Source organism: Limanda limanda, chromosome 16, assembly GCF_963576545.1.
Source record: "Limanda limanda chromosome 16, fLimLim1.1, whole genome shotgun sequence".
Lineage (NCBI taxonomy): Eukaryota > Metazoa > Chordata > Actinopteri > Pleuronectiformes > Pleuronectidae > Limanda > Limanda limanda.
In genome coordinates, this window is record NC_083651.1 from 21,451,803 (window position 1) to 21,478,361 (window position 26,559).

Consider the following 26,559-nt stretch of genomic DNA (forward strand, 5'->3'; position numbering starts at 1 on the left):
ATGTAATGAACCAACACAAAATAGTCCATCTGGAAGTGGGGGGAAATATTACATGGATTTCAAAATTATTTACAAATAAAAATCTGAAAAGTGTTGAGTGCATATGTATTCACCCCCTTTACTGTGAAACCCCTAACAAGATCTGATGCGACCAATTGCCTTCACAAGTCACATTTCCAAGTCACATAATTAGAAAATAGGGTCCACCTGTCTGCAATTTAATCTCAGTATAAATGCACCTGTTCTGTGAAGCCCTCAGAGTTTGTTAGAGATCATTACTGAACAAACAGCATCATGAAGACCAAGGAGCTCACCAAACAGGTCAGGGATAAAGTTGTGGAGAAGTATGAAGCAGGGTTAGGTTTTAAAAACATATCCCAAGCTTTGAACATCTCACAGACCATCTCAACACCATGAAATCAATCATCAGAAAATGGGAAAAATATGGCACAATCGCAAGGAGAATCTGTCAGGACAACTATTAGTCGTGTACTTCCCAAATCTGGCCTTTATGGAAGAGTGGTAAATAGAAAGCCGTTGTTGAGAGTGAACCATATTCATTGGAGAAATAACTGAGTCAGGCCTATACTAACTGTAAACAATTTCCCCAATACGTCAAACACTGCATCACTGTAACACCAGAGGACCAATCACATAACACCTTGTATGATGTTACATTTACACAATGTGCTACCGTGTTCTGTTAAACATTCAATGGCCGACACGTCTTTTAAGCTCTGTGTCTGTAACATGTAGATTGAAAGCGGGTTATCAAAGTGATCATCTTAAGAAGGTGTATGTGGATTTGGATTTGGCTACAATGCTGTTTACCCCTGAAACTCCAAAAGTGTTTTGTGTACCCCCCCCCCCCCCCCTCCAATCAGCATAGTGATGAGTAGATAATGAGTGAATTTTAATTATTGGGTGAACTATCCCTTTAAGACATTGTTACTTTATCATCCTTTGCTGTTCAAAGATGTAAAAACATACAAAGCATTGTGACTAATCATGATGGCTGATTTGTTGGATTCATGCATGAAGGAATTTGAGACATAGTCTGAAAAACATGATACAAACTTTCCCATGATTAAAGTGTAAACAATAGCATAATGCATTTTAGGTATCACTGTGCGACATATGTCTTTGACCCGTCCAGTGTCTAAGTGGCACACAAACTCATTAAAAGTTTTTTCTTTTGGATAAACAATGGCCGGAGAGACTAAGGTGCATCAACCAACACATTTCCCCTCAGAGGGCCTGATGTGCTCCGTCCACACACATGAGACTACTGTGTTATTGATGAAATACCAGCTGATGTAACTCACATCAATCTTGATGCAAGTACAGAGTAAACATGATGATTAGGCCGCAGGGTCATTAGTCCACTGGACCTTTTAATTCCCTTGACATCAATTTATGGCCTGAGACCAGTGGTCTCCATGCAGATGCAACTGCATACAAACACACTTTACACTGAGAGATGGTCACTGGTGTTAGAGACTGGAAACAAAGGCCCAGACAAAAAAAGTACCTTTGTTTTCTGTGTTTGGATATCTGGTATTTAGAAATTAAAATAATTCATGTTAAAAAACCACAGGCTAGAAATGAAATAACCTGAACATTGCAACAGGGTAGACAGCGCAGGCATTTGCCTCAGGCGCCCTAGAAACAGTTGATCTACAGCAACATTAATTTAGTGAGAAACACCTTCAATCCTATGATCTATGTACAGGAAGCTGCAACGACAAGGTCAAAAACCAATGAGGCCCCAGTCCACTCACTTTCTGCCAAAAGCTTTTAGAAGTTAGGTAGGTTTGATATCGGGCCCCCCAGGATCCTTTTGCCTGGGGCCCCCAAATTTCCTCAAAATGCTCACTGAACTCAAGACAAAGCTACTACTTTTTTAATTGACAGCAAAACTCTTGTGACAGTGCTTATCTTATCTGAGAAAACAGTCCATTATAGAGGAATTTCACCAATTCTAATCTTAGCTTTATTGTATATTCTGTCAGTTCATGGGCAGTTCACTTAACTATATTAGTTTACTGTCTGGTGAACTAAGAGTAAAAGTTGTCAGTGTCACCTTCTGGCACCAGCTCAGCATACAACAGTGGATTTTGGCATTTTCTGGTGACTATCTGCACTTTGTCATATAACAAACTCTATTGATTTGGCACATTTTATGGAGGAAATGCACTTTCTACCATGTCAAGCTGCTCTTAAAAGGTCCAGTTGTATCTGCATCCAGGTTTACGAGTTTAAACCTGCTATGCAGAAACACAACAGCAATATTATGTCGATATCTCAAATTCAACGTCTGACTGGCTTCAATATTATTTCAATTTCACCAAGGGCCCTAAAAGTGTCTGACTATGATGCCTTTTACCTGAATCATACATTATTCATTACACTTATTATCATTATCATTGAGACAAAATTAATGGAAAGATCCTAAGTCTAGTGCACTCAAGTTCTCCTGCTGCCTTTGTATCCAGGAGGAGTAATTGGCCTCCTAGACTCATCTCTGCCAATTTACCCTGCCTCATCGCCAACACGGGAACAGGGACAGAGGTTTGTGTTGACATCACCATCGACAAAGGGCAAGAAACAGGGGCTGGCGACGTACCTATAAGCCCACTGACTTGAGCTGCTGTGAGTTTAGATTAATTTGGCGGCTATGTTGGGCCTCATGTTGGGTGCCACTGTGGAAAGTTTTTTGTTTTTTGCATATTTTATTGATTAACACAAGAGCAAACATAAATTTAATTAAAGGGGACATATTATGAAAATTCCACTTTTGTAGTTCTTCTACACGTTAATTTTGGTATCAAACTTTGGAAAAAAACAACTCCTGCGATTTGTTGTGGTTCCTCTATGTCAGAAACGATACGCTAGATGGCGTCGAATGCGATTACGACCCGAGCCGACGTCATAGTCTCGCTTCACGGCCCGGCTCCACCGGCCCGGTTAGCTCGCGAGCTAACACACTCAAAACAGGTAAATCTGAGGAGGGCTGCTTTAGACAGGGTAAAAAGGGTGCTGTTTTAAATGATCCTTGTTGTATTTTGACCAAAATATGTTTCAGACAATTTATTAAGACCCCAATGAACCATATCAACTGCGGTAAATTGGGCATAATATGACTCCTTTAAACAAACATAAATTGGCCAGTATATAACCTTGGCTCCAGTGGTGTGTCCTCTCCTGCATCCTTTATATCCAGGGAGAGCAATTGATCAACTAGACTCCGCGGTGCTAAGTGACGCTCCCTGGTACATGCCCACAGTTTATATAGTTTAACAATGATCAATGCAACAACTGTGAATGTGTTTTCCTTATCGACACAAGGACAAACAACCACTTAACCTCTCATTCAGATTAACAGACAATTTAGAGTCTCCAATCAACCTGCAGTGGCACCCCACTCTTCATGTGTTTGGACTGAGGAAGCCGGAGGACCCGGGGGAAACCCTCACAGACCTGACCAAGCTGAGATTTGAACTGATGATCTTCCTGCTGTGATGCATCAGTTAAATCTTTAAACTGAATGACATACTCATCAGCCTCAGCGGTAGCTTGTCTTCATGTGCTCCGCTTTTTTCTTCATTTTTATGTGCCAATTAAAAGGTTCAAAATATCACTTGGAAGAGAGGGGTGTTGAATATTATGGACATGGAAGAAACCAAATTATGAGAACTCCAGTCCCAGCCCTGCCACACTGGTGCGTTTGAATAACCACTCATGTTTGTTGTATTTTGATAAACTCTCTTAAAATCACAAACTGTAAAACTGCAGCTGTCAATTTGTGTGAAAAATGGGAAATAAGCTTGACAAAAAGGCTTTTTTTTTAGAAAGCATGATGAAAGAAATGCTCATTAAGACACTAGGTTTCCTCAGCTCGATGTGACGTCAGGACTCTCTACCATACGTCTACATGTGAATAGGGGCTGTCCCCTATGAAATATAAATTTGTGTGCAACACCAAGGCGACTGAACATACAGAATACTGACGGACAATATGATCAATCCTGCTGGTATCGTTGTATTTTCACTGTCTGGCTATAATGCAACAGTCAACTACAGAGCTACACTTTTCTTTCTCACTTTATTGTCTTATTTTGCTATTCTGCTGGTAAATGTGTCTCTCATTGTAATCATAGCACTGGATCAAAATCTACATGAACCCATGTATATTTGTTTGTGTACTTTGTGCCTCAATGGGATCTATGGGACAACATGCTTTTATCCAAAGTTTGCCTATGATCTTCTGGTTGATATTCAGGTGATATCGTATGCGGGATGCCTTCTGCAGATCTTTGCCGTATACTCCTTTGCCAAAATTGATTTATCTATTTTAGCTCTGATGGCCTATGACCGATATGTGGCCATATGTCTGCCACTGAAGTATCACTACTATATGTCCCTGCGGAGGACTACTTTGTTAGTGTGTGTGTCCTGGCTCATTCCTCTCTCCTGTGACACAATGGTTGTAGCTATGGCATCCACACTGAGACTGTGTGGCTCTCACATACAAAAACTCTACTGTGAGAATTGGGCTATTGTCAAACTTGCTTGCGGTTCAACATCGTCGAACGATATTGTCGGACTGATTGTGATTGCTGTCTATTGCGGGCACATCGTCTTCATCTTAAATTCATATCTGCAGGTGGTGAGGTCGACTTTTAAATCTAAAGAGAGCGCGAGGAAGTTTACACAGACATGTGTGCCACATTTGTTGTGTTTGCTTAATGTCACCGCTGCTTTACTTTTTGACGTCATGTACTCGAGGTATGGATCATCGTCTGTGCCGCAGAGTCTAAAGAACTTTATGGCCTTACAGTTTCTCATGATCCCCCCTCTGCTTAACCCTATTATCTATGGGCTGATCCTGACTAAAGTTAGAAAGAGAATCATATCTGTGTGCATGACGGCAGGTCAAAGACTTAAACTGAGACTGAAGATTTGATATGCAGTAGGTATTTGACTATAGTTGATTTGTGGTTGTGACAACTCATCAACAAATAATAATACATTTGAATTCATCATTATAGTCATTGTTTTTTTTTATTTGTGTTTATGTGTCAAAGCTTTAAAATACAAATAAGATGTGAGAGGTGGAGGATGAGGTGTTAAAAGTCTGCTCCTATCCTGCATGTCAGAGAATATTTCTCCATTTGTAATTTGATTACATGGCAAAGTAGTACAGTATTTACAAAGATAAATACAAACCTACAGAAATAAAAGAGTCATGTTCCTTTTGTAGAAACTGCTTTTTGGTTCAATTATAGTGCATCAATAAGAACTAACAGACATTAGTACAATGTATTGATAAACTAACATTATTGAAGGAGTCCCAACATTACATATTGAAACAAGCCTGTGCTCTTGTGTTGCCTGAAGACAGATCAGTGGTGGAACCTGTTCAATTCTTTGAGGACATGAATGAGGATCTGTTGACTGAATATTTATGTCTGATATTTAAAAAAAATAGGACGATGAACCCAGCAAAACATGTTACACACACATACAGTATGTGTTTTTTTGTTATGTTTAAGTCAATGGCATTAAAGTATCAGATCTGTCTTCATGTCATCTTTCTTATAGAATTTAAACATTTCCAGGGAAGATGTATTTGCAGGATGAAGACATCGCCGGATGGCAAAATGTGGTATCTTACAATTGAGCCGACGCTGTGGACTCGTTTTTTATAATTTTCTCAAGTTCAACGGTCAAACTCCACAATTCAGTGTTTCATAGTTCACTGTCTTCTATCATATTCTCAGCAACTGCTATCTCCAATGCAACTCTAAATGTCCCTAATACAGACAATTTGATTAGGTTATGTTATTTTTGTTGGGAATAGGATAAGTCTAACAATTTTATGTATGTCTTTGTTATTTCCCCCAAAATGACCTAAGCGAACATTTGTGCTTGTGTTTGTGTATTTCTGTAATCACAATAATAAAATGTATCCTAATTACAATTCTCCATACTGACTTGCATATTTTCTATACCTTCAGAGGTCCAATGTGGACAAGGCTCATGTTGTGGGTTTCATTACTGTGATGACCCTGGTGTCTGTCAGTGAAAAACCAAAAGGCCTCAGGGAGCAGGGCTGGCTACAGCTCACTAATGATGATCCAATAGTCATTGTACACTCACCACATGGGACGACATGCTAAACACAATATTTTGCAATTTATTTTTAACTGTTGTTATTTTCACTTTACATAGAATTTACTAGTTTATGCTAAAAGCTATCAAATGTCTTCACTCATAGGAAACCCTGTGGTTGTTGGTTTTCAAGGACTCACATAGAGTACATGAAGTTATTAATAGTCGATACTTACAGAACCTGGAGTCAGTATCTTTCTTACTGACCAAAACTGGAATTAAAAACAATAAAACCATTTCAAAGTTTATTGTATTTTGATAATGTTCAGTAAATTCCTGGAAGCCCACTCTGTCGACGTAACCTCAGTCCCCCCAAGCAACTCCTGGGCTTCTCCCGCCAGCATCGTATCGTGGAGGAAGATGGCGATGAAGGAGGATGGAGGAGGCAGATGGGACACAGACCCTGACCTGGCCATGTGATGTTCCAGCAGCTGAGTCCGCTGCTACGCCGGTGCCTGGAGGGCCTCGTACTGCCGTCTCCTCCCCACCGCTTGCTCCCTTTGCATAGCCACAATTCCTCAACCAGAGAGGGGTATTGAATATTATGGACATGGAAGAAACCAAATTATGAAAACTCCAGTCCCAGCCCTGCCACACGGATGCGTTTTAATAACCACTCATGTTTTTTGTATTTTGATATACTCTGTTAAATCACAAACTGTAAAACTGCAGCTGTCAATTTGTGTGAAAAATGGGAAATAAACTTGACAAAAAGGCTTTTTTATTAGAAAGCATGATTAAAGAAATGCTCATTAAGACACTAGGTTTCCTCAGCTCGATGTGACGTCAGGACTCTAACTCTCATACCATACGTCTACATGTGAATAGTGGCTGTCCCCTATTAAATATAAATTTGTGTGCAACACCAAGGCGACTGAGCCTACAGAATACCGACGGACAATATGATCAATCCTGCTGGTATCATTGTATTCTCACTGTCTGGCTTCATTGCAACAGTCAACTACAGAGCAACACTTTTCTCTCTCACTTTATTGTCTTATTTTGCTATTCTGCTGGTAAATGTGTCTCTCATTGTAATCATAGCACTGGATCAAAATCTACATGAACCCATGTATATTTGTTTGTGTACTTTGTGCCTCAATGGGATCTATTGGACGACATGCTTTTATCCAAAGTTTGCCTATGATCTTCTGGCTGATATTCAGGTAATATCGTATGCGGGATGCCTTCTGCAGATCTTTGCCGTATACTCCTTTGCCAAAATTGATTTATCTATTTTAGCTCTGATGGCCCATGACCGATATGTGGCCATATGTCTGCCACTGAAGTATCACTACTATATGTCCGTGCGGAGGACTACTTTGTTAGTGTGTGTGTTTTGGCTCATTCCTCTCTCCTGTGACACAATGGTTGTAGCTATGTCATCCACACTGAGACTGTGTGGCTCTCACATACAAAAACTCTACTGTGAGAATTGGGCTATTGTCAAACTTGCTAACGGTTCAACATCGTCAAACGATATTGTCGGACTGATTGTGATTGCTGTCTATTTAGGGCATATCGTCTTCATCTTAAATTCATATGTGCAGGTGGTGAGGTCGACTTTTAAATCCAAAGAGAGCGTGAGGAAGTTTACACAGACATGTGTGCCACATTTGTTGTGTTTGCTTAATGTCACTGCTGCTTTACTTTTTGACGTCATGTACTCGAGGTATGGATCATCGTCTGTGCCGCAGAATCTAAAGAACTTTATGGCCTTACAGTTTCTCATGATCCCCCCTCTACTCAACCCTATTATCTATGGGCTGATCCTGACTAAAATTAGAAAGAGAATCATATCTGTGTGCATGACGGCAGGTCAAAGACTTAAACTGAGACTGAAGGTTTGACATGCAGTAGGTATTTGACTATGGTTGATTTATGGTTGTGACAACTCATCAACAAATAATAAATGTGTCAAAGCTTTAACACACAAATAAGATGTGAGAGGTGGAGGATGAGGTGTTTAAAGTCTGCTCCTATCCTGCATGTCAGTGAATATTTCTCCATTTGTAATTTGATTACATGACAAAGTAGTACAGTATTTACAAAGTTATATTGAACATTTATCAAACCTACAGAAATAAAAGAGTCATGTTCCTTTTGTAGAACTGCTTTTGGGTTCAATAATAGTGCATCAATAAGAGCTAACAGACATTAGTACAATGTATTGATAAACTAACATTATTGAAGGAGGCACAACATTACATATTGAAACAAGCCTGTGCTCTTGTGTTGCCTGAAGTCAGATGAGTGGTGAAACCTGTTCAATTCTTTGAGGGCATGCATGAGGATCTGTTGACTGAATATTTATGTCTGATAATTAAAAAAAATAGGACGTTGAACCCAGCAAAACATGTTACACACACATACAGTATGTGTTTTTTTGTTATGTTTAAGTCAACGGCATTTAAGTATCACATCTGTCTTCATGTCATCTTTCTTATAGAATTTAAACATTTCCTGGGAAGATGTGTTTGCAGGATGAAGGCATCGCCGGCTGGCCAAATGTGGTAACTTACAATTGAGCCAACGCTAATGTGGACTGTCAAACGGTCAAACTCCACAATTCAGTGTTACATAGTTCACTGTTTTCTCTCATATTCTCAGCAATTGCTATCTCCCATGCAACTCTAAATGTCCCTAATACAGACAATTTGATTAGGTTATGTTATTTTTGTTGGGAATAGGATAAGTCTAACAATTTTATGTATGTCTTTGTAATTTCCCCCAAAATGACCTAAGTGAACATTTGTGCATGTGTTTGTGTATTTCTGTAATCACAATAATAAAATATATGCTAATTACAATTCTCCATACTGACTTGCATATTTTCTATACCCTCAGAGGCCCAATGTGGACAAGGCTCATGTTGTGGGTTTCATTACTGTGACGACCCTGCTGTCTGTCAGTGAAAAACAACAAGGCCTCAGGGAGCAGGTATGGTGGCCCTGAGAGCTCAACGAACAGCAACTTAAGAAAACACATGCAAGTTGACAAAACACAAGCAAAGTAAGAAAACATCTTCATCAATTTCACAACACATTACACATTACAGAAATGCGCAGCAAATACAAAAAGTGTGCAGCAAATACAAAAAGTGTGCTGCAAATACACAAATGCACAGCACCGCGCCGCAAATAGAGAAACGCGCAGCAAATAGAGAAACGCACAGCAAATAGAGGAGAAATGACAACGGAAGTGTTTCCAGAGGACAGCTAAAAGTGATGGACACTGCTGCCACAGGAGACACAAAAACGTCCAATACACCATACAAATTCGATTCCACACACGGGTCGGTGTGTTTGTGTGTGTGTGAGTGTGTGTGTGTGTGTGTGTGTGTAGCGAGCGCACCGGCTCCGGGTCCCGGGGCTCCGACCCCGCCCACTTGCTCAGAAGAGGGGGCAAAATGTCTCCTTTGATACTAAAGGTTTCCTACCCCTGCACACTATGGACAATACATTGCCTCACAAAGAGGGGCTTGCTTGTTAGTGCTGTTTATTCAGTTTAACAGGAGAAGACGACAGGCCTCTAGATCGGACCATCTTCCGTGCTCAGAGCTCACTGTGGGTCCCTCCGAGCGAGTGGGCGGGGTCGGAGCCCCGGGACCCGGGGCCGGTGCGCTCGCAACACACACACACACACACACACACTCGCCCGCTCCTGGTATTTCATGATGGCCTGATACAGTGAGGATTTAAAAAATGAACGTGACGTTCACGTTAATATGAAAACTGATTCGTTTAGCGTTTGCAAAAAGGGCACAACACTGTCCTGTACAGCCACTGGAGAGGGGCTGACGAGCCGCATTCGAGTCCAGAGGCGCGGGTTGCCGACCCGTGTGTGGAATCGAATTTGTATGGTGTATTGGACGTTTTTGTGTCTCCTGTGGCAGCAGTGTCCATCACTTTTAGCTGTCCTCTGGAAAAACTTCCGTTGTGTTTTCTCCTCTATTTGCTGTGCGTTTCTCTATTTGCTGTGCGTTTCTCTATTTGCTGCGCGTTTCTCTATTTGCTGCGCGTTTCTCTATTTGCTGCGCGTTTCTCTATTTGCAGTGCGGTGTTGCGCATTTGTGTATTTGCAGCACACTTTTTGTATTTGCTGCGCACTTTTTGTATTTGCTGCGCATTTCTGTAATGTGTAATGTGTTGTGAAATTTATGAAGATGTTTTCTTACTTTGCTTGTGTTTTGTCAACTTGCATGTGTTTTCTTAAGTTGCTGTTCGTTGAGCTCTCAGGGCCACCGTAAGCAGGGCTGGCTACAGCTAACTAATGATGATCCAATGGTCATTGTACACTCACCACATGGGACGACATGCTAAACACAATATTTTGCAATTTTTTTTTAAACAGTGTTGTTATTTTTTTTACATTGAATTTACTAGTTTATGCCAAAATCTGTAAAATTTCTTCACTCATAGGAAACCCGGTGGTTGTTGGTTTTCAAGGACTCACATAGAGTACATGAAGTTATTAATAGTCGAGAATTACAGAACCTGAAGTCAGTATCTTTGTTACTGACCAAAACTGGAATTAAAAACAATAAAACCATTTAAATGTTTATTGTATTTTGAACAATTATCTGCAACAGACCTGTCTCTGTATAATGTAGTCAGAACAGAGCTTCGCAATGTCCATAGTACGGTGGCCCTGAGAGTTCAACACACTGCAAGAAATGAGTGTGCTTTCACCTGAAACTCTGTATCAAAGGTCAGAACCAAGGTTCATGTTTATGTTATCATGTTATCTTCTATTGTTTAATGCTGTCTCAACTTTCTGTTATTGCTCCAATATCCTACAGAAAAAACACAATATTTAGTAGCACTTATATGGCAATTTGTAGTTTGGCTTTCTTGAAGAAAATGTTACTTGATTCTTGTTGTTCTGTGTTTGTACCCTCATGGTTGAATGCACTTATTGTAAGTCGCATTGAATAAAAGCATCAGCTAATGCTATTTAATGTTATTTTGATCAGGACTAAACTGGAAAGTCTGATGGTCTGCATCAAACAAGGCAGGTGTGAAAGCTCTTACATGCTGGTTTAAAGTGAAGGTGAACCAGAATCAGCACAGAACATAGCATCGTTTTGACAAGTGATGCATGCATGGCCCATAGAAATTTTAAGATGCATTAAGTCCGAGTAATACATTTATATATTACAATGATAATTGACCAGCTTAGTGTCAGCTAGAATTGGCACCAGCCCCCACAACCCTCAAAGGGTTGGCAGTATAGATTAGGGGGAGGGATGGATGACAATCTCACCATCAGAATTATCAAGAGTAAAAAACTGTGACGACACAGAGTCCCTTAAAATTCTCTTGTCTCCTCCTTATCAGCCACACTCGTGTGTGTCAACAGATCCAACCCAGAGCAAAATGTAGAGCAGACCTCCAGGTGATCGAGGTCAGTAACGCAGTGAACCTACGGTATGTCACAGCTGTGTGACATTACGTTTCAATTAGTCTCATAGTGTATTTAGCATTTGATCATCACAACTGCTTAAACCCTAACAGATACAGTCATCGCTTTCTAGAAGCAGTAACCAGAGTTCGTCAAACAGCGCACACAAATCTACTGAATTCTTTGTTGCTGATTGAATGTGGGTGAAAATGGAAAACGGCACGGAGTCCTTTTACTTTAAGTTTACCATGTTTGTGAACATCGGAAGCTACTACTATGTTGCCTTTGTCTTTTCCCTCCTGCTCTACTGCTTCATAATCTCTGCCAATCTGGTCATAATACTGGTGATCTCACGGGAGAGGTCGCTGCACGAGCCCATGTACATGTTCATTGCCTTGTTGTCTGCCAACTCTCTGTACGGCTCCACTGGTTTCTTCCCCAGATTCCTCATGGATCTCATGTCTGACTCTCACTTGATCTCACGTCCAGCCTGTTTCTCTCAGATTTATGTTATTTACACGTACGGTGGCTGTGAGATGACCATTCTGGGCATCATGGCTTATGACAGATACGTCGCTGTTTGTCAGCCTTTGCATTATCACAGACAAATGACTTCTAGAATAGTTTTTAACTTGATGGTAATTGCTTGTTTTTTCCCAAATTTGTTCGTCACAGCGATCATCTCTCTGTCCACCAAGCTCCCTCTTTGTGGTAATGAGATACAAAAAGTGTATTGTGCCAACTGGAATGTTGTGAAATTATCATGTGTCCCAACCTCAGTCAACAACACCGTAGGTATGCTTTTAACAATAGGCATAGTTTTCCTTCCTCTTTTCTGTGTGCTCTACACCTATATACAAATTGTGGTTGTTTGCTGGAATAAGTCCGAAGAATTCAAAGGGAAAGTATTACAGAGCTGTCTGCCACACATAGTTTCATTCGTGATTAACTCCATCGCAGGATTTTGTGACATCGCCTTGAGCCGGTATGATCCTGATAAGATCAACCCTTTCTTGGCTGTGATCATGTCACTGGAATTTATCGTCATTCCTCCAGTTCTGAATCCTCTTGTGTACGGGCTGAAGTTACCCCAGATCAGACGACACATTGTACGGATGATACCATGGTATAAGCGAAAATCAGTTAGAACCAGACCACAGCTTGTTTCATGACTGTGATTTCATCAACACAGACGACGGGAACTCATTATTGTACAGAACCCCGGCCTGGTGCCATAAAATCTCCTGACGTCAAAATGTAACTAAAGGAAAATAGAATACAATTACAACACACGTGACATGTCAACTGCTTCTTGTCTGTCAATACAGCCTGTAAATACAGTATCTCTTTATAATGTGTATTTTGTAACATAGTTTCATTTTCTTTTGCCAATTTTTTAATCATTACAGTTGTGTGTATGATTTCCTTCCTTATTGCAAAGTGTTACAGACTGCGACAGAGTAGTGGTCACGTGCTTCATGCTCTCAAAATATTGAATGAAATGAATTCAATGGACATAATGTGGTGTGGATATCCTTGGATTGGATTAAAGTACTATCACCTGAATGCTGGATTCTTGTTACAATCACAATCACATTTTACAGCAGTTTCCAGGCTCTAACCTCTAGATTACGACATTGTAATGACAACACAAAGAGTCTGTGTCCTATTTTTTTTACTTGGCTTATTATAACTTTAATGGAATGTGAATGTGTACAATAACAGCATCAGGACCACATATACTGTTTCTGATACAGCTTATTTTGCCTTCATAGAGAATCAGGCTATTACAGCTTTTTTAAATTATATTTTGTGTTTTGAACCTTTAATTACGAGTCGCTCTTATATTCTGGTTTTTCAGTATGATCATAACATGTGTGACTTCCACAGAAAACAGGAGCAAGGTTATGCAAAAGTATCTGTTTCATTTATTTTGTTTTTAACTTATACATATGTCTGATTTCCATTTTTCTTTCACAAAATGTACATGACTTAGATTAGATTCAACTTTATGTCATTGCACAGTACAAGTACCTACAACAAAATGCAGTTTAGGATCTAAGTGCAAAAAAAACAGTAAATGTGCTTTTTTCATGGTCTTATAAAATATCCATTTCTCTACAATCAAAACAATAAAGGTTTAAATCGACACAAATAAAAACATAACAATGCAATGTTTGTGTCTGTTTCTTTAGACACCAGTTGTGTAGCATGACTATAATGCATAAATGTCCGTATCAATAAATAATGATCTCATTTGACAAACCTGTTTGTGTGACTCTGCTCCTCTGATGTTTTCTAATAACTCACAGCTAGAACTGATCTTAATTAAAAACCTGCTGAATTCATATTTATGTTCCTGGATAAATGAGGCGTCGCTTCTTCTGCAACAATGAGGATAAAACACTGATAATCTGCAGGAAGAACTTTTATTCTGTCTGCAGGAGTGTGTGTGTGTGCTCTTGTACAGCTAACTTTGTGAGGACCAGTTTCAGTTTACAACCTACAGAGTGAGGACATTTTGGGCGGTTCTCACTTTGTCGTCCCCCCCCCCCCCCCCTTTTATAGATTGTTTGGGGTTTAATACCTCATTTAAGGGTTATCGTTAGGCATTTATTTTGGATGGTTAGGGTAAGGGGCTAGTGAATGCATTATTCTGATTGGTGTCCTCACTAAGACAGCTGTACAAACGTGTGTGTGTGCGTATGTCTGCTCGTCTCTGTGTTGTGTAGAAGGTTTAAACATGTGTCTCATAAACTCTAGAGAATGAAACAAACACAAGTAAACGTCAGTCCTGTGCGTGTCCGACTAACTTGTGATCAGTGATAGTGTTTAATGTTAAAGTGTAAACTGAGCGCAGGTCAGAGGGGGAGTGAGGAGGAAGCAGACTCCGACAGAGACTCTGACGCAGTAGACCGGACCTTTAATGAGCATCTGTCTTGATTCTGAAGCAGCGCTGGTTATAATTATTCAGAGGTGGAAAACTGCTAAAAACAATGAACGTAGGTGAAAACATTTATCTTTATGTTCAGTCACTGCATCGATGCAGAGTTGTTCACCTCTAAGCAGGAGCCCAAAAATGAGCATGTCTATTTTCTTATGATAATGTTCAGTAACTTCAACTGTCAAATGTTTATTCATATATTATCGGTCTGGTTGGTTACTGACTCCAAACCACAAAACCCAGAAACAAAACAATGAAACCCATCCACTAGGGATGAGCGAATACAGCATTATCTGTATCTGTATCTGTTAACCATATGAATTATCCGTATCCGTTCTCCGAGTGGGCGGGGCCTAACCCGGAAGTGGGTGTGATTTAACCCGGAAGTGGGCTGGTTCAACATAACTTTCTTTTGTAACTTTGAAATTTTTTTAGGATTTTTTTATTTTTATTTTTTTTAAATTTATTTCCACACCAGGTGTGTGTGTGTGTGTGAGTGAGATGCGAGGGACGTTCACTGTCTCCCGGAGAAATGAACACTCTGTGTTTTTAGTATAGAAAGACGTGAATTATATTCGTTCACAAGTCATACAGACTGGTTTTGTTATTTTCACTTTACATTAACACTTAAAGTTTAGTGCAGTGTAATTGTTTGCCGTGATAATTAAATGCCAGTGTGATAATAGATGACAATTTCAAACCATACAAACTGTCATGTTGTACTGTATTTAATAGAGGTTTACTTTACTGTAAAGTAAGTGTAAATGTAAAGTGAAAATAACAAAACCAGTCATTATGACTTGTGAACAAATATAATTCACGTCTTTCTATACTAAAAACACAGAGTGTTCATTTCTCCGGGAGACAGTGAACGTCCCTCGCATCTCCAGCGCTCCTCTACTGAGCCATTGCAGGTCTCGTGAAAATTTTTCCAAAGACTCGTACCCGAAGACCCAGTCGGGAAATGAACGAATCATTTCTGCTTCCTTGACTGAGCCTATGGAACAGTCCCGATGCGCAGTGAACCTGAGTGACTGAGAGACAGAGAGCTGTTCTGTGAGTGAGTGAGCAGAGCCGTGTGTGACGGGAGGAGCGCTGTGACGCTGTGTGAGGATTTTCATTCAGTCCGAGCACAGATAATGACTCCGATTACTCGTATTATACTCGTAATCGGCAAAAGTGCTTTATCCGTACCGGATACTCGTTTCAGCCGAGTATCCGGCTCATCTCTACCATCCACAATTATTTGCAACAGACCTGTCTCTATGTATAATGTTGTCAGAACAGAGGCATAGTAAGCTTCGCAATGTCCAAAGTACGGAGTCCCTGACAGGTCAAAACACTGCAACTTGAGGAAAAATGCAATTACACAAAACACAAGCAAATTTGACAATACTGCAAACAAGACAATGAAATACAACGCTCAGGGTACATTGTTCCTCTAAATGCCTCTCATTAGGAAATATGAATAGCAGAGGTAAAACTCCCAAGTCTGAATAAAATATATCCATACTGTGTTATCACAAATCTTAATGTATTGTGGGGAAGTTTGTAAAATGTCAAGAAATGAGGGCGATTTCACCTGAAACTCTGTATCCAAGGTCGGAACTAAGGTTCAGGTTATCAGGTTAATTTTGGTTTTGTGTTACCCGGTAAAAATGTTTGTATGATGCACTTATGACTTGTCTTTATCATCTACATGTGCTCGTCTAAACAATACTTGACTTTGATGGATTTGTAGATGACTGATTGTCTGACGTTAGCATGCTGTCTTTAAAAGGGAAATAGTCTTTTTGTTTCAAGGGAGAAAATGAATTAATCCATTCATTAATTTTGTTGCCACTATAGTATCATAAACAGCATTAACACCAGGTGCAGTACTTCACACTAGCTTGAGTGCGTTGAATGAACATTCTCGTCGTTTTCACTCGTCATTATATCCTCAAAAACAAGTAGTAAAATGTTTGTTGATGCACGTATGACTTGTCTTTATCATCTACATGTGCTGGTCTAAACAATACGTGACTTTGATGGACTTGCACCAAACAAGGCAGGTGTGAAAACCCTTAGATGCTGTTTTAAAGTGAAGGTGAACCAGAATCAGCACAGAACATAGCATCGTTTTGACAAGTGATGCATGCATGGCCCATAGAAATTTTAAGATGCATTAAGTCGAGTAATACATTTATATATTACAATGATAATTGACCAGCTTAGTGTCAGCTAGAATTGGCACCAGCCCCCACAACCCTCAAAGGGTTGGCAGTATAGATTAGGGGGAGGGATGGATGACAATCTCACCATCAGAATTCTCTCGAGTAAAAAGCTGTGACGACAGAGAGTCCCTTAAAATGTTCTTGTCTCCTCCTTATCAGCCACACTCGTGTGTGTCAACAGATCCACCCAGAGCAAAATGTAGAGCAGACCTCCAGGTGATCGAGGTCAGTAACGCAGTGAAACTACGGTATGTATGACCGCAGCTGTGTGACAGTACGTTTCAATTAGTCTCTTAATGTATTTAGCATTTGCTCATCACAACTGCTTAAACCCTAACAGATGCTGTCATTGCTTTCTAGAAGCAAGAACCAGAGTTCGTCAAACAGCGGAGACGAATCCACGGAATTCTTTGTTGCTGATTGAATGTGGGTGAAAATGGAAAACGACACGGATTCGTTTTACTTCAAGTTTACCATGTTTGTGAACATCGGAAGCTACTACTATGTTGCCTTTGTCTTTTCCCTCCTGCTCTACAGCTTCATCGTCTCTGCCAATATGGTCATAATACTGGTGATCTCACGTGAAAGGTCGCTGCACGAGCCCATGTACATGTTCATTGCCTTGTTGTCTGTCAACTCTCTGTCCGGCTCCACTGGTTTCTTCCCCAGATTCCTCATGGACCTCTTGTCTGACTCTCACTTGATCTCACGTCAAGCCTGTTTCACTCAGATTTATGTTATTTACACGTACGCTGGCTGTGAGATGACCATTCTAGGCATCATGGCTTATGACAGATACGTCGCTGTGTGTCAGCCTTTGCATTATCACAGACAAATGACTTCTAGAACAATTTTTTACTTAATACTAATTGCTTGGTTTTTTCCAACCTTTGTCATTACAGCGGTCATCTCTATGTCTGCCGTGCTACCTCTTTGTGGTAATGAGATACAAAAAGTGTATTGTGCCAACTGGAATGTTGTGAAATTATCATGTGTCCCCACCTCAGTCAACAATACTGTAGGTATGGTTTTAACCACAGGTCTAGTTTTCCTTCCGCTTTTCTTTGTGCTGTACACCTATTTACGAATTGTGGTTGTTTGCTGGAAGAAATCCGCAGAATTCAAAGGGAAAGTATTACAGAGCTGTCTGCCACACTTAGTTTCATTCGTGATTTACTCCATCACAGGGTTTTGTGACATCGCCCTGAGCCGGTATGATCCCGATGAGCTCAACCCATTCGTGGCTGTGATTCTGTCGCTGGAATTTGTCGTCATTCCTCCAGTTCTGAATCCTCTCGTGTACGGGCTGAAGTTACCAGAGATCAGACGACACATTGTACGGATGATACCATCCTATAAGCGAAGATCAGTTAGAACCACACCACAGCTTGTTTCATGACTGTGATTTCATCAACACAGACGACGGGAACTCATTATTGTACAGAACCTCGGACTGGTGCCACAAAATCTCCTGTCGTCTGAATGAACCCTCAAAATGTAACTAAAGGAAAATAGAATACAATTACAACACACTACATGGGACATGTCACCTGCTTCTTGTCTGTAAATACAGTATCTGTTTATAATGTATATATTGTACCAGTTTCCATCCCTTTGTCTTTTTTCTTTTTACAGTCGTGTGTATGATTTCCTTCCTTATTGCAGTGTTACAGAATGTGACCAATAGTGGTCACGTGCTTAATGGTCTCAAAATATTGAATGAAATTAATTTGAATGCTCAAATGGATATTATGTGGTGTGGACATCCTTGGACTGGAGCAAACTATGATCACCTGAATGCTGGATCCTTGTTACAATCAGAGAAACACATTTTAAAGCAGAGTTTCCAGGCTCTAACCTCTCGTTTAGGACATTGTAATGACAACACAAAGAGTCTGTGGCCTATTTTTTTTACTTGGCTTATACCTTTAATTTGAATGTTAATGTGTACAATAACAGCATCAGGATCACATATACTGTTTCTGATACAGCTTATTCTACCTCGATAGAAAATCAGGCTATTACAGCTTTTTTAAATTATATTTTGTGTTTTGACCTTTTAATTAGGGTTTGCTCTTATATTCTGTATTTTCAGTACGATCATAACATGTCTGACTTCCACAGAAAACAGGAGCAAGGTTATGCAAATGTATCTGCTTCATTTATTTCGTTTTAAACTGATTTATGTTTGATTTACTTTTTTCTTTTACAAACTGTACATGATTTCATGGCCATATAAAATATCCATCTCCCTACAATGAAAACTAAAGGTTTAAAACTGACACAAATAAAAAACATAACAATGCAATGTTTGTGTCTGTTTCTTTAGACACAAGTTGTTGATGTATAATGCGTGTATGTCACTATCAATAAATAATGATCTCATCTGACAAACCTGTTTGTGTGACTCTGCTCCTTTGATGTTTTCTAATAACTCACAGCTAGAACTGATCCTAATTAAAAACCTGCAGAATTCATATTTATGTTCCTGGATAAACAAGGCGTTGCTTATTCTGCAAAAATGAGGATAAAACACTGATAATCTGCAGGAAACCTTTCTTCTGTCTGCAGGTGTGTGTGTGTGTGTGTGTGTGCTGTTGTACAGCTATCTTTGTGAGGACCAGTTTGAGTCTACAACCTACGGATTGAGGACATTTTGGGAAAGAGGACATTTTGGCCAGTCCTCACTGTCACCTCCCCTTTATAGATTGTTTGGGGGTTAAGACTTTGATTTAGGGTTTAAATTAGGTTTAGGGGAGTTTAAAGGTCAGGGTTAGGCATTTAGTTTGGATCGTTAGGGTAAGGGGATAGTTTATGCATTATGCTGATTGGTGTCCTCACTAAGATAGCTGTACAAACATGTGTGTGTGTATGTCTGCTCGTCTCTGTCCCTTTTCTCACACAAGCTGATAACCACATGTATTTAGTTATTGATCGATGATGTTGGATCAGGACTCTGGATCGTTCCGGTCACATTAACCCTGATGTCCTGACTCAGGGTTCCTACGGTCATGAAAATCCTGGAAAAGTCATGCAATTATAAGATGTTTATTTCCAGGCCTGGAAAAGTGTTTGAAAAAATTAAAATCCCAAAAGTTTTGGAGAAGTCATGGAAATTTTTTATATTCATAATTTCATGTTGTTTATGTAAGCTGACTTTTAAATAATTCTTATGCTTTTAAAAGAAATACGCTCAAAATATAAGCAGGCATACGCTCTCATACAAATTGAAAAGTTCGGTGGGGAAGCAGGCGGGAAGTGTAGATTATCCATGCTTGGCTACAAATGGAAAAGTACATGCCATGGGTTACAACAGACAAAGACCTCAATCAAACTACTGTCAAATTCATTTGTGTCATTTAAGGTATACTGTATGCTTTGGAATTCTCATTGTTAGCTTAAATACAAATTCATGTATACACCGAGATTTCACAAAAGGTTTGGTCATGGAAATTTGGTTTAAAGTTATTGAAAAGTCATGGAAATCCATTGGTCAAAATGTGTATGAACCCTGCTGACTGTGCGCATCTCGTGTTGCGTAGAAGGTTTAAACAGGTGTCTCATAAACTCTAGAGAATCAAACAAACAAAGTAAACGTCAGTCCTGTACGTGTCCTAATAACTTGTGACCAGTGAAAGTGTTTAATGTTAAAGTGTAAAGTGAGCGCTTGGGGATGTTTGGATGGAGGGAGGGATGGATGACAATCTCACCTTCAGAATTCTCTCGAGTAAAAACCTGTGACGAAACAGAGTTCCTTAAAATGATCTTGTCTCCTCCTTATCAGCCACACTCCTGTGTGTCAACAGATCCAACCCAGAGCAGAATGTAGAGCAGACCTCCAGGTGATCGAGGTCAGTAACGTAGTGAAACTACGGTATGTATGACCACAGCTCTGTGACATTACATTTCAATTAGTCTCTTAGTGTATTTAGCCTTTGATCTTTAAAACTGCTTAAACCCTAACAGATTCTGTCATCACTTTCTAGAAGCAGGAACCAGAGTTCGTCAAACAGCACACACAAATCTACTGAATTCTTTGTTGCTGATTGAATGTGGGTGAAAATGGAAAACGGCACGAATCCCTTTTACTTCAACTTTACCATGTTTGTGAACATAGGAAGCTACTACTATGTTGCCTTTGTCTTTTCCCTCCTGCTCTACAGCTTCATCGTCTCTGCCAATCTGGTCATAATACTGGTGATCTCACGGGAGAGGTCGCTGCACGAGCCCATGTACATATTCATTGCCTCGTTGTCTGTCAACTCTCTGTACGGCTCCACTGGTTTCTTCCCCAGATTCCTCATGGACCTCTTGTCTGACTCTCACTTGATCTCACGTCCAGCCTGTTTCTCTCAGATCTATGTTATTTACACGTACGCTAGCTATGAGTTTACCATTCTGGGCATCATGGCTTATGATAGATATGTCGCTGTGTGTCAGCCTTTGCATTATCACAGACAAATGACTTCGAGAACAGTTTTTAACTTATTAGTAAGTGCTTGGTTTTATCCAACCTTTTTCATCACAGCGGTCATCCCTCTGTCCGCCTTGCTCCCTCTTTGTGGTAATGAGATACAAAGAGTGTATTGTGCCAACTGGAATGTTGTGAAGTTATCATGTGTCCCCACCTCAGTCAACAATACTGTAGGTATGTTTATAACAATAAGCATAGTTTTCCTTCCTCTTTTCTTTGTGCTCTACACCTATTTACGAATTGTGGTTGTTTGCTGGAAGAAATCTGCAGAATTCAAAAGGAAAGTATTACAGAGCTGTCTGCCACACATAGTTTCGTTTGTGATTTACTCCATCGCAGGGTTTTGTGACATCGCCTTGAGCCGGTATGATCCCGATGAGCTCAACCCATTTGTGGCTGTGATTCTGTCGCTGGAATTTGTTGTCATTCCTCCATTCCTGAATCCGCTCTTGTACGGGCTGAAGTTACCAGAGATCAGACGACACATTGTACGGATGATACCATGGTATAAGCGAAAATCAGTTAGAACCAGACCACAGCTTGTTTCATGACTGTGATTTCATCAACACAGATGACGGAAACTCATTATTTTTACAGAACCTCGGGCTGATGCCATAAAATCTCCTGTCGTCTGAATTAACCCTCAAAATGTAACTAAAGGAAAATAGAATATTATATAATTACAACACACGTGACATGTCCACTGCTTCTTGTCTGTCAATACAGCCTGTAAATACAGTATCCGTTATAATGTATATATTGTACCAGTTTCCGTCCCTTTGTTAATTTTCTAATCATTACAGTCGTGTGTAGGATTTTCTTCCTTATTACAAAGTGTTACAGAATGTGACAGAGTAGTGGTCACGTGCTTAATGGTCTCAAAAAATTGAATGAAATTAATTAAAATGCTCAAGTGGACACTATGATGTGTGGACATCCTTGGACTGGATTAAACTACGATAACCTGAATGCTGGATTCTTGTAACAATCAGAGAAACACATTTTACAGCGGAGTTTCCAGGCTCTAACCTCTAGATTACGACATTGTAATGACTACACAAAGAGTCTGTGGCCTATTTGTTTTAACTTGGCTTATACCTTTAATTTGAATGTTAATGTGTACAACAATATTATCAGGATCACATATACTGTTTCTGATACAGCTTATTCTGCCTCTATAGAAAATCAGGCTATTACAGCTTTTTTAAATTATATTTTGTGTTTTGATCTTTTAATTAGATTTGCTCTTATATTCTCTATTTTCAGTACGATCATAACATGTCTGACTTCCACAGAAAACAGGAGCAAGGTTATACGAATGTACCTGCTTCATTTATTTAGTTTTTAACTGATTTATATGTTTGATTTACATTACATTTTACAAAATGTATATGATTTCATGGCCATATAAAATATCCATCTCCCTGCAATTTAACCCATGAAGGTTTAAAACTGACACAAATAAAAAATATAACAATGGAATGTTTGGCTCTATTTTTTAGACACAAATTGTGTAGCATGATGTATAATGTGTCTACGTCCATATCAATAAACAATTATCTCATCTGACAAACACCTGTGACATAAATCTGAAACGAGACCAGAGAGCAACACTGATATTAATCCAGTGTTGTACAGTTAATGAGTGTATTAAGAATTGAGGCAGGATCACATGTAATTTCGTTGACCTTCATCAATAAATGTTGTCCCACTATGCATTTCTGAAATCATCGATAGATACATTTGCACCAAGGTGGATTTAAACTTGAGTTGACAGAAGCAGAGCTGACATCAGAGCGACAGTTGTTCATTCTGAGAACTGGCTGCTGATGTTACTTTTTGGTTGTTGTCATTCACACATGATAAAATCTGTATGAGTCTTCTTTCAAACACTGTTTCAATTCCATTCACCTCATTTATATTAAAGGTACATACAGTGATCTGTCCAATAGAGCAACTGCACCACTAACTTACAGTAGAATATTATGTGGATTTATTATTAGAGGTTCCATTAGTAAGATTTAGGTGAGAGGGATTTATTGGCAAAAATTGAATATAAAATAATCCAAGTGACGTTTTCACTTGTGATCATCTAAATTGTACAAATTATTTTCTTTACCCTTGAATTGGCCCTTTGTATTTAAATACTATATATGTACATCTGGAGCAGGTCCTCTCTTCAGACGCCATTGTGTTCCAAACTGGACAAATTTAACACCGTTAAGAGTTTTTATGACAACAGAAGGCTATTTATCGTGATACTTTACATTAAAAAATGACAAAAAAATGTTTGGTCATATCGTACAGCCCTAGTTTTTTTTTTTGTGTGTGTGACTGATGTTTTCTAATCACTCACAGTTAGAACTGATTTTACTAAAAAAAAACTTCTGAATTCATATTTACGTTCCTGGAAACAATGAAGTTAAAACACTGATAATCTGCAGGATAAACTTCTCTTCTGTCTGCAGGTGTGTGTGTGTGTGTGTGTATGTGTGCTCTTGTACAGCTGTCTTTGTGAGGACCAGTTTAAGTCTACAACCTACAGAGTGAGGACATTTAGGGCGGTCCTCACTTTGTGAACCAGGGGCGTTGCTAGGATTGAAAGAAAGGGGGGGCTTAGCCCCTAAGGATGCAGAAAGTTTGCACGCACAGCGCGCACCAATTTTTTTTGGGCTCATTTGGGGCTGCGGATATCCATTGTTTAAGAGAGTTCATAGATTGGTTCAATCAGAAAGAGTGTGATTTTTCTCTGTATCTTTGCTTGCATTCATTCAGTATAAGATAACAGAAGTTATCTGTCACCTCTGCTAAAGAATCTTCTTATATCCATCTGGTCAATGAATTGGATGATATACCGGTACAATAGCGTTATGAGGGACACTATGACATTTAGTTTTCACTAGCATTAACTGATTATAAACATCAACATTCTATAGGCACTGATATTATTGTTTTAAAATACTAGTGATAGATATTAATGCAAAGAATAGAGAGCTGTCGATAGTTATTTCTTACATTTCAAATTTGCTCGTTCACACTCTTGCTCACTGGAGACATTTTCTAACAAAATAGCTAGCTAGCTAGCTTAATGTTAACATAGCTCATTACAATATTCCCTTTCATTTGCCTCAAGTAAACCTAAATTTAAGCAGGTAACAATCGTTAACAACCACAGATAGCCACATTCTGTAACTACCTGTACTTACAAGTTCACTCTGTGCATCATTTACTATGAGCTAAACTCATTGGCTGTAATCCTGCTGTCTTGATTAGAGACGTTACTTGGAGTGAGAAAGCCAGCGCAGCAGCGATGCAGACTCCCCAAGGTCCTAGTGCCCTGTCTTTTATTGTTAAGTATGATGAGAGGCTATTGGATTGTAATTTGAAGGGGGAGAACACATACAAAGCAGAAACGCACTCACATATGTAGCATGTTAGAGTTATAAATAACTTGTCCATGTGTAAAACAATAGTTTAATTAAAAAAAAAAAAATTTAAAAAAATCCCCAAAATTATTTGGGGGGGCTGAAGAACATTTTAGGGGGGCTTCAGCCTAACGGCCTAACGACGCCCCTGTTGTGAACCCCCTTTTATGGACTGTTTGGGGGTTAAGACTTTGTTTTAGGGTTAGAATTAAGTTAAGGTTAGTTAACCGTTAAGGTTAGGCATTTAGTTTGGATGGTTAACCTAAGGTTAATTTTAGTTTTGTGTAACCCAGTAAAATGGTTTGTATGATGCACATATGACTTGTCTATAGGGCTGAACGATTTGGGAAAATAATCTAATTGCGATTATTTCCCCTAATATTGCGATTGCGATTTAATATGCGATTTTTTTCGGTCGACCAAGGCAGCCCGACCAACCTCCGTACACAAGAGTCTCGCGCTGCCCCCCCCGCCCCCCCCCGCAGACACGAGAGTGAGCGAGAGAGAGGTGCGCCGTGCGTCCTCCGCTGCTCAAGTAACAAGCCAGTTTTTCTTAAATAATGTTAGAAATAAAAAACGGACAAATGCACTAGCTGATGAAGTCCCACTCCTCAGACTTTGATTTTTAACCCTTTCGAACACAAGTCACGTAACAGACCGAGTGTGTGTGGAGCCACAACACAGCAGACATGAGGCGGTGTAAAGACCTGGGGCCTCATTTATAAAAGAGCGCGTAGGATTCATACTAAAAGTGTACGTACGTACAAAATCCGGAAATGGCGTACGCAAAAGATAATTCCGATTTATAAAACGGTGCGCACGTACACCTGAACGCAATGTTTGCTTTAAAAATCACAGTCCACTTGGAAACGTTCGTACGTGGATCTGCCTCCAAATCCGCCCTCCACACGGCCACTTTCAACCATAAATGGTCAATACAAAGCACGGCGTGAATATTAAATGATGCTGCTGACCAATGGGTTTCCACCGTGAGTCCTGATGGAGTCACGGCATCAAGCGATGTGAAGAGGAAGTGAAACTTTCTGACACTGACATCAAGGTGTCTGTTAGTGAGGTGGAGGTGAAGAGCGACTTTATGGGACAGCAGTGATGTCACTAATAAAGAAAATACACTGATACTCTGCTGCTGCTGCTGTGGATAACACACTGTGTGAGATCAGAGATCGCTGAACCCTCACTTCCTCCTTGTTCTTCCAGTCACATGCACACATCGAGCAGAACCCCGCACCACTGTCACGGCACTATTTATTTATTTAGAGCATCGGACCGATTCCCTCACATCAGTGGATCCTCACCTCCTCTGGGATATTATTTGGAAAGTTTCCTCATTTCTTATAAGTAATCTCCAGTGCGCTCTGTGCGCTCAGTCCCGTTCACTGCAGCGATCTGATGATACACGCACAGTGTTAGAAGATATTATTAAAACCTATTAATGACTCAGCACCGTAACTCTGCCGTTAAATCGAATCTGAACCTTATTTGCTTAAAGATGTTTTATATTTTTTTAATTAAAAGGCTCGTGTGGAGCAGATACGTTGCGCGAGAAAAACTGTTGGTTTTAATGTAAATTATGAATTGGATCAATAATCTGCTGCAGTTCACCACCTCACGTCTGTGTCGCCGTTTTCCCGTCTCCCCAAAACGCTCGTAAGGGTGGGTCTAAGTTTGCGTAGAAATACGCACATTTTCCCGTCAAGTTTGTTTTTATAAATCCCAACGTTGGTGTGAGAAGTGGCGTACGCACGTTTCAGGCCCGTTTTGTGCGTACGCAACGGTTATAAATGAGGCCCCTGGCGCATCCTGTTCATGTCCTGGTGGTCGTGCAGCGGTACGGAGGCGCCGGGCCTCAGCAGGAACACCCCCATGCTGAACCCCTCCGTCCCGCAGATGTGCGTGTAGGGG

General features: G+C 39.9%; 5 protein-coding genes across 5 annotated transcripts; all 5 read left to right on the forward strand.

The window, feature by feature from the left end:
* Positions 1-4,018: 4,018 nt before the first annotated feature.
* Positions 4,019-4,966, forward strand: LOC133021260 (olfactory receptor 11A1-like). Its single transcript, XM_061088043.1, has one exon. The coding sequence runs from the start codon at positions 4,019-4,021 to the stop codon at positions 4,964-4,966; it is 948 nt and encodes a 315-aa protein (XP_060944026.1).
* A 2,110-nt stretch (positions 4,967-7,076) lies between these two features.
* On the forward strand, positions 7,077-8,024 carry LOC133021261 (olfactory receptor 1500-like). The gene has a single exon (XM_061088045.1). It carries the CDS (start codon positions 7,077-7,079, stop codon positions 8,022-8,024), a length of 948 nt encoding a protein of 315 aa, XP_060944028.1.
* A 3,762-nt stretch (positions 8,025-11,786) lies between these two features.
* Positions 11,787-12,749, forward strand: LOC133021262 (olfactory receptor 51E1-like). Its single transcript, XM_061088046.1, has one exon. It carries the CDS (start codon positions 11,787-11,789, stop codon positions 12,747-12,749), a length of 963 nt encoding a protein of 320 aa, XP_060944029.1.
* Positions 12,750-17,173: 4,424 nt separating this feature from the next.
* LOC133021263 (olfactory receptor 10A6-like) lies at positions 17,174-18,136 on the forward strand. Its single transcript, XM_061088047.1, has one exon. It carries the CDS (start codon positions 17,174-17,176, stop codon positions 18,134-18,136), a length of 963 nt encoding a protein of 320 aa, XP_060944030.1.
* A 2,663-nt stretch (positions 18,137-20,799) lies between these two features.
* On the forward strand, positions 20,800-21,762 carry LOC133021264 (olfactory receptor 4B13-like). The gene has a single exon (XM_061088048.1). It carries the CDS (start codon positions 20,800-20,802, stop codon positions 21,760-21,762), a length of 963 nt encoding a protein of 320 aa, XP_060944031.1.
* Positions 21,763-26,559: the final 4,797 nt, after the last annotated feature.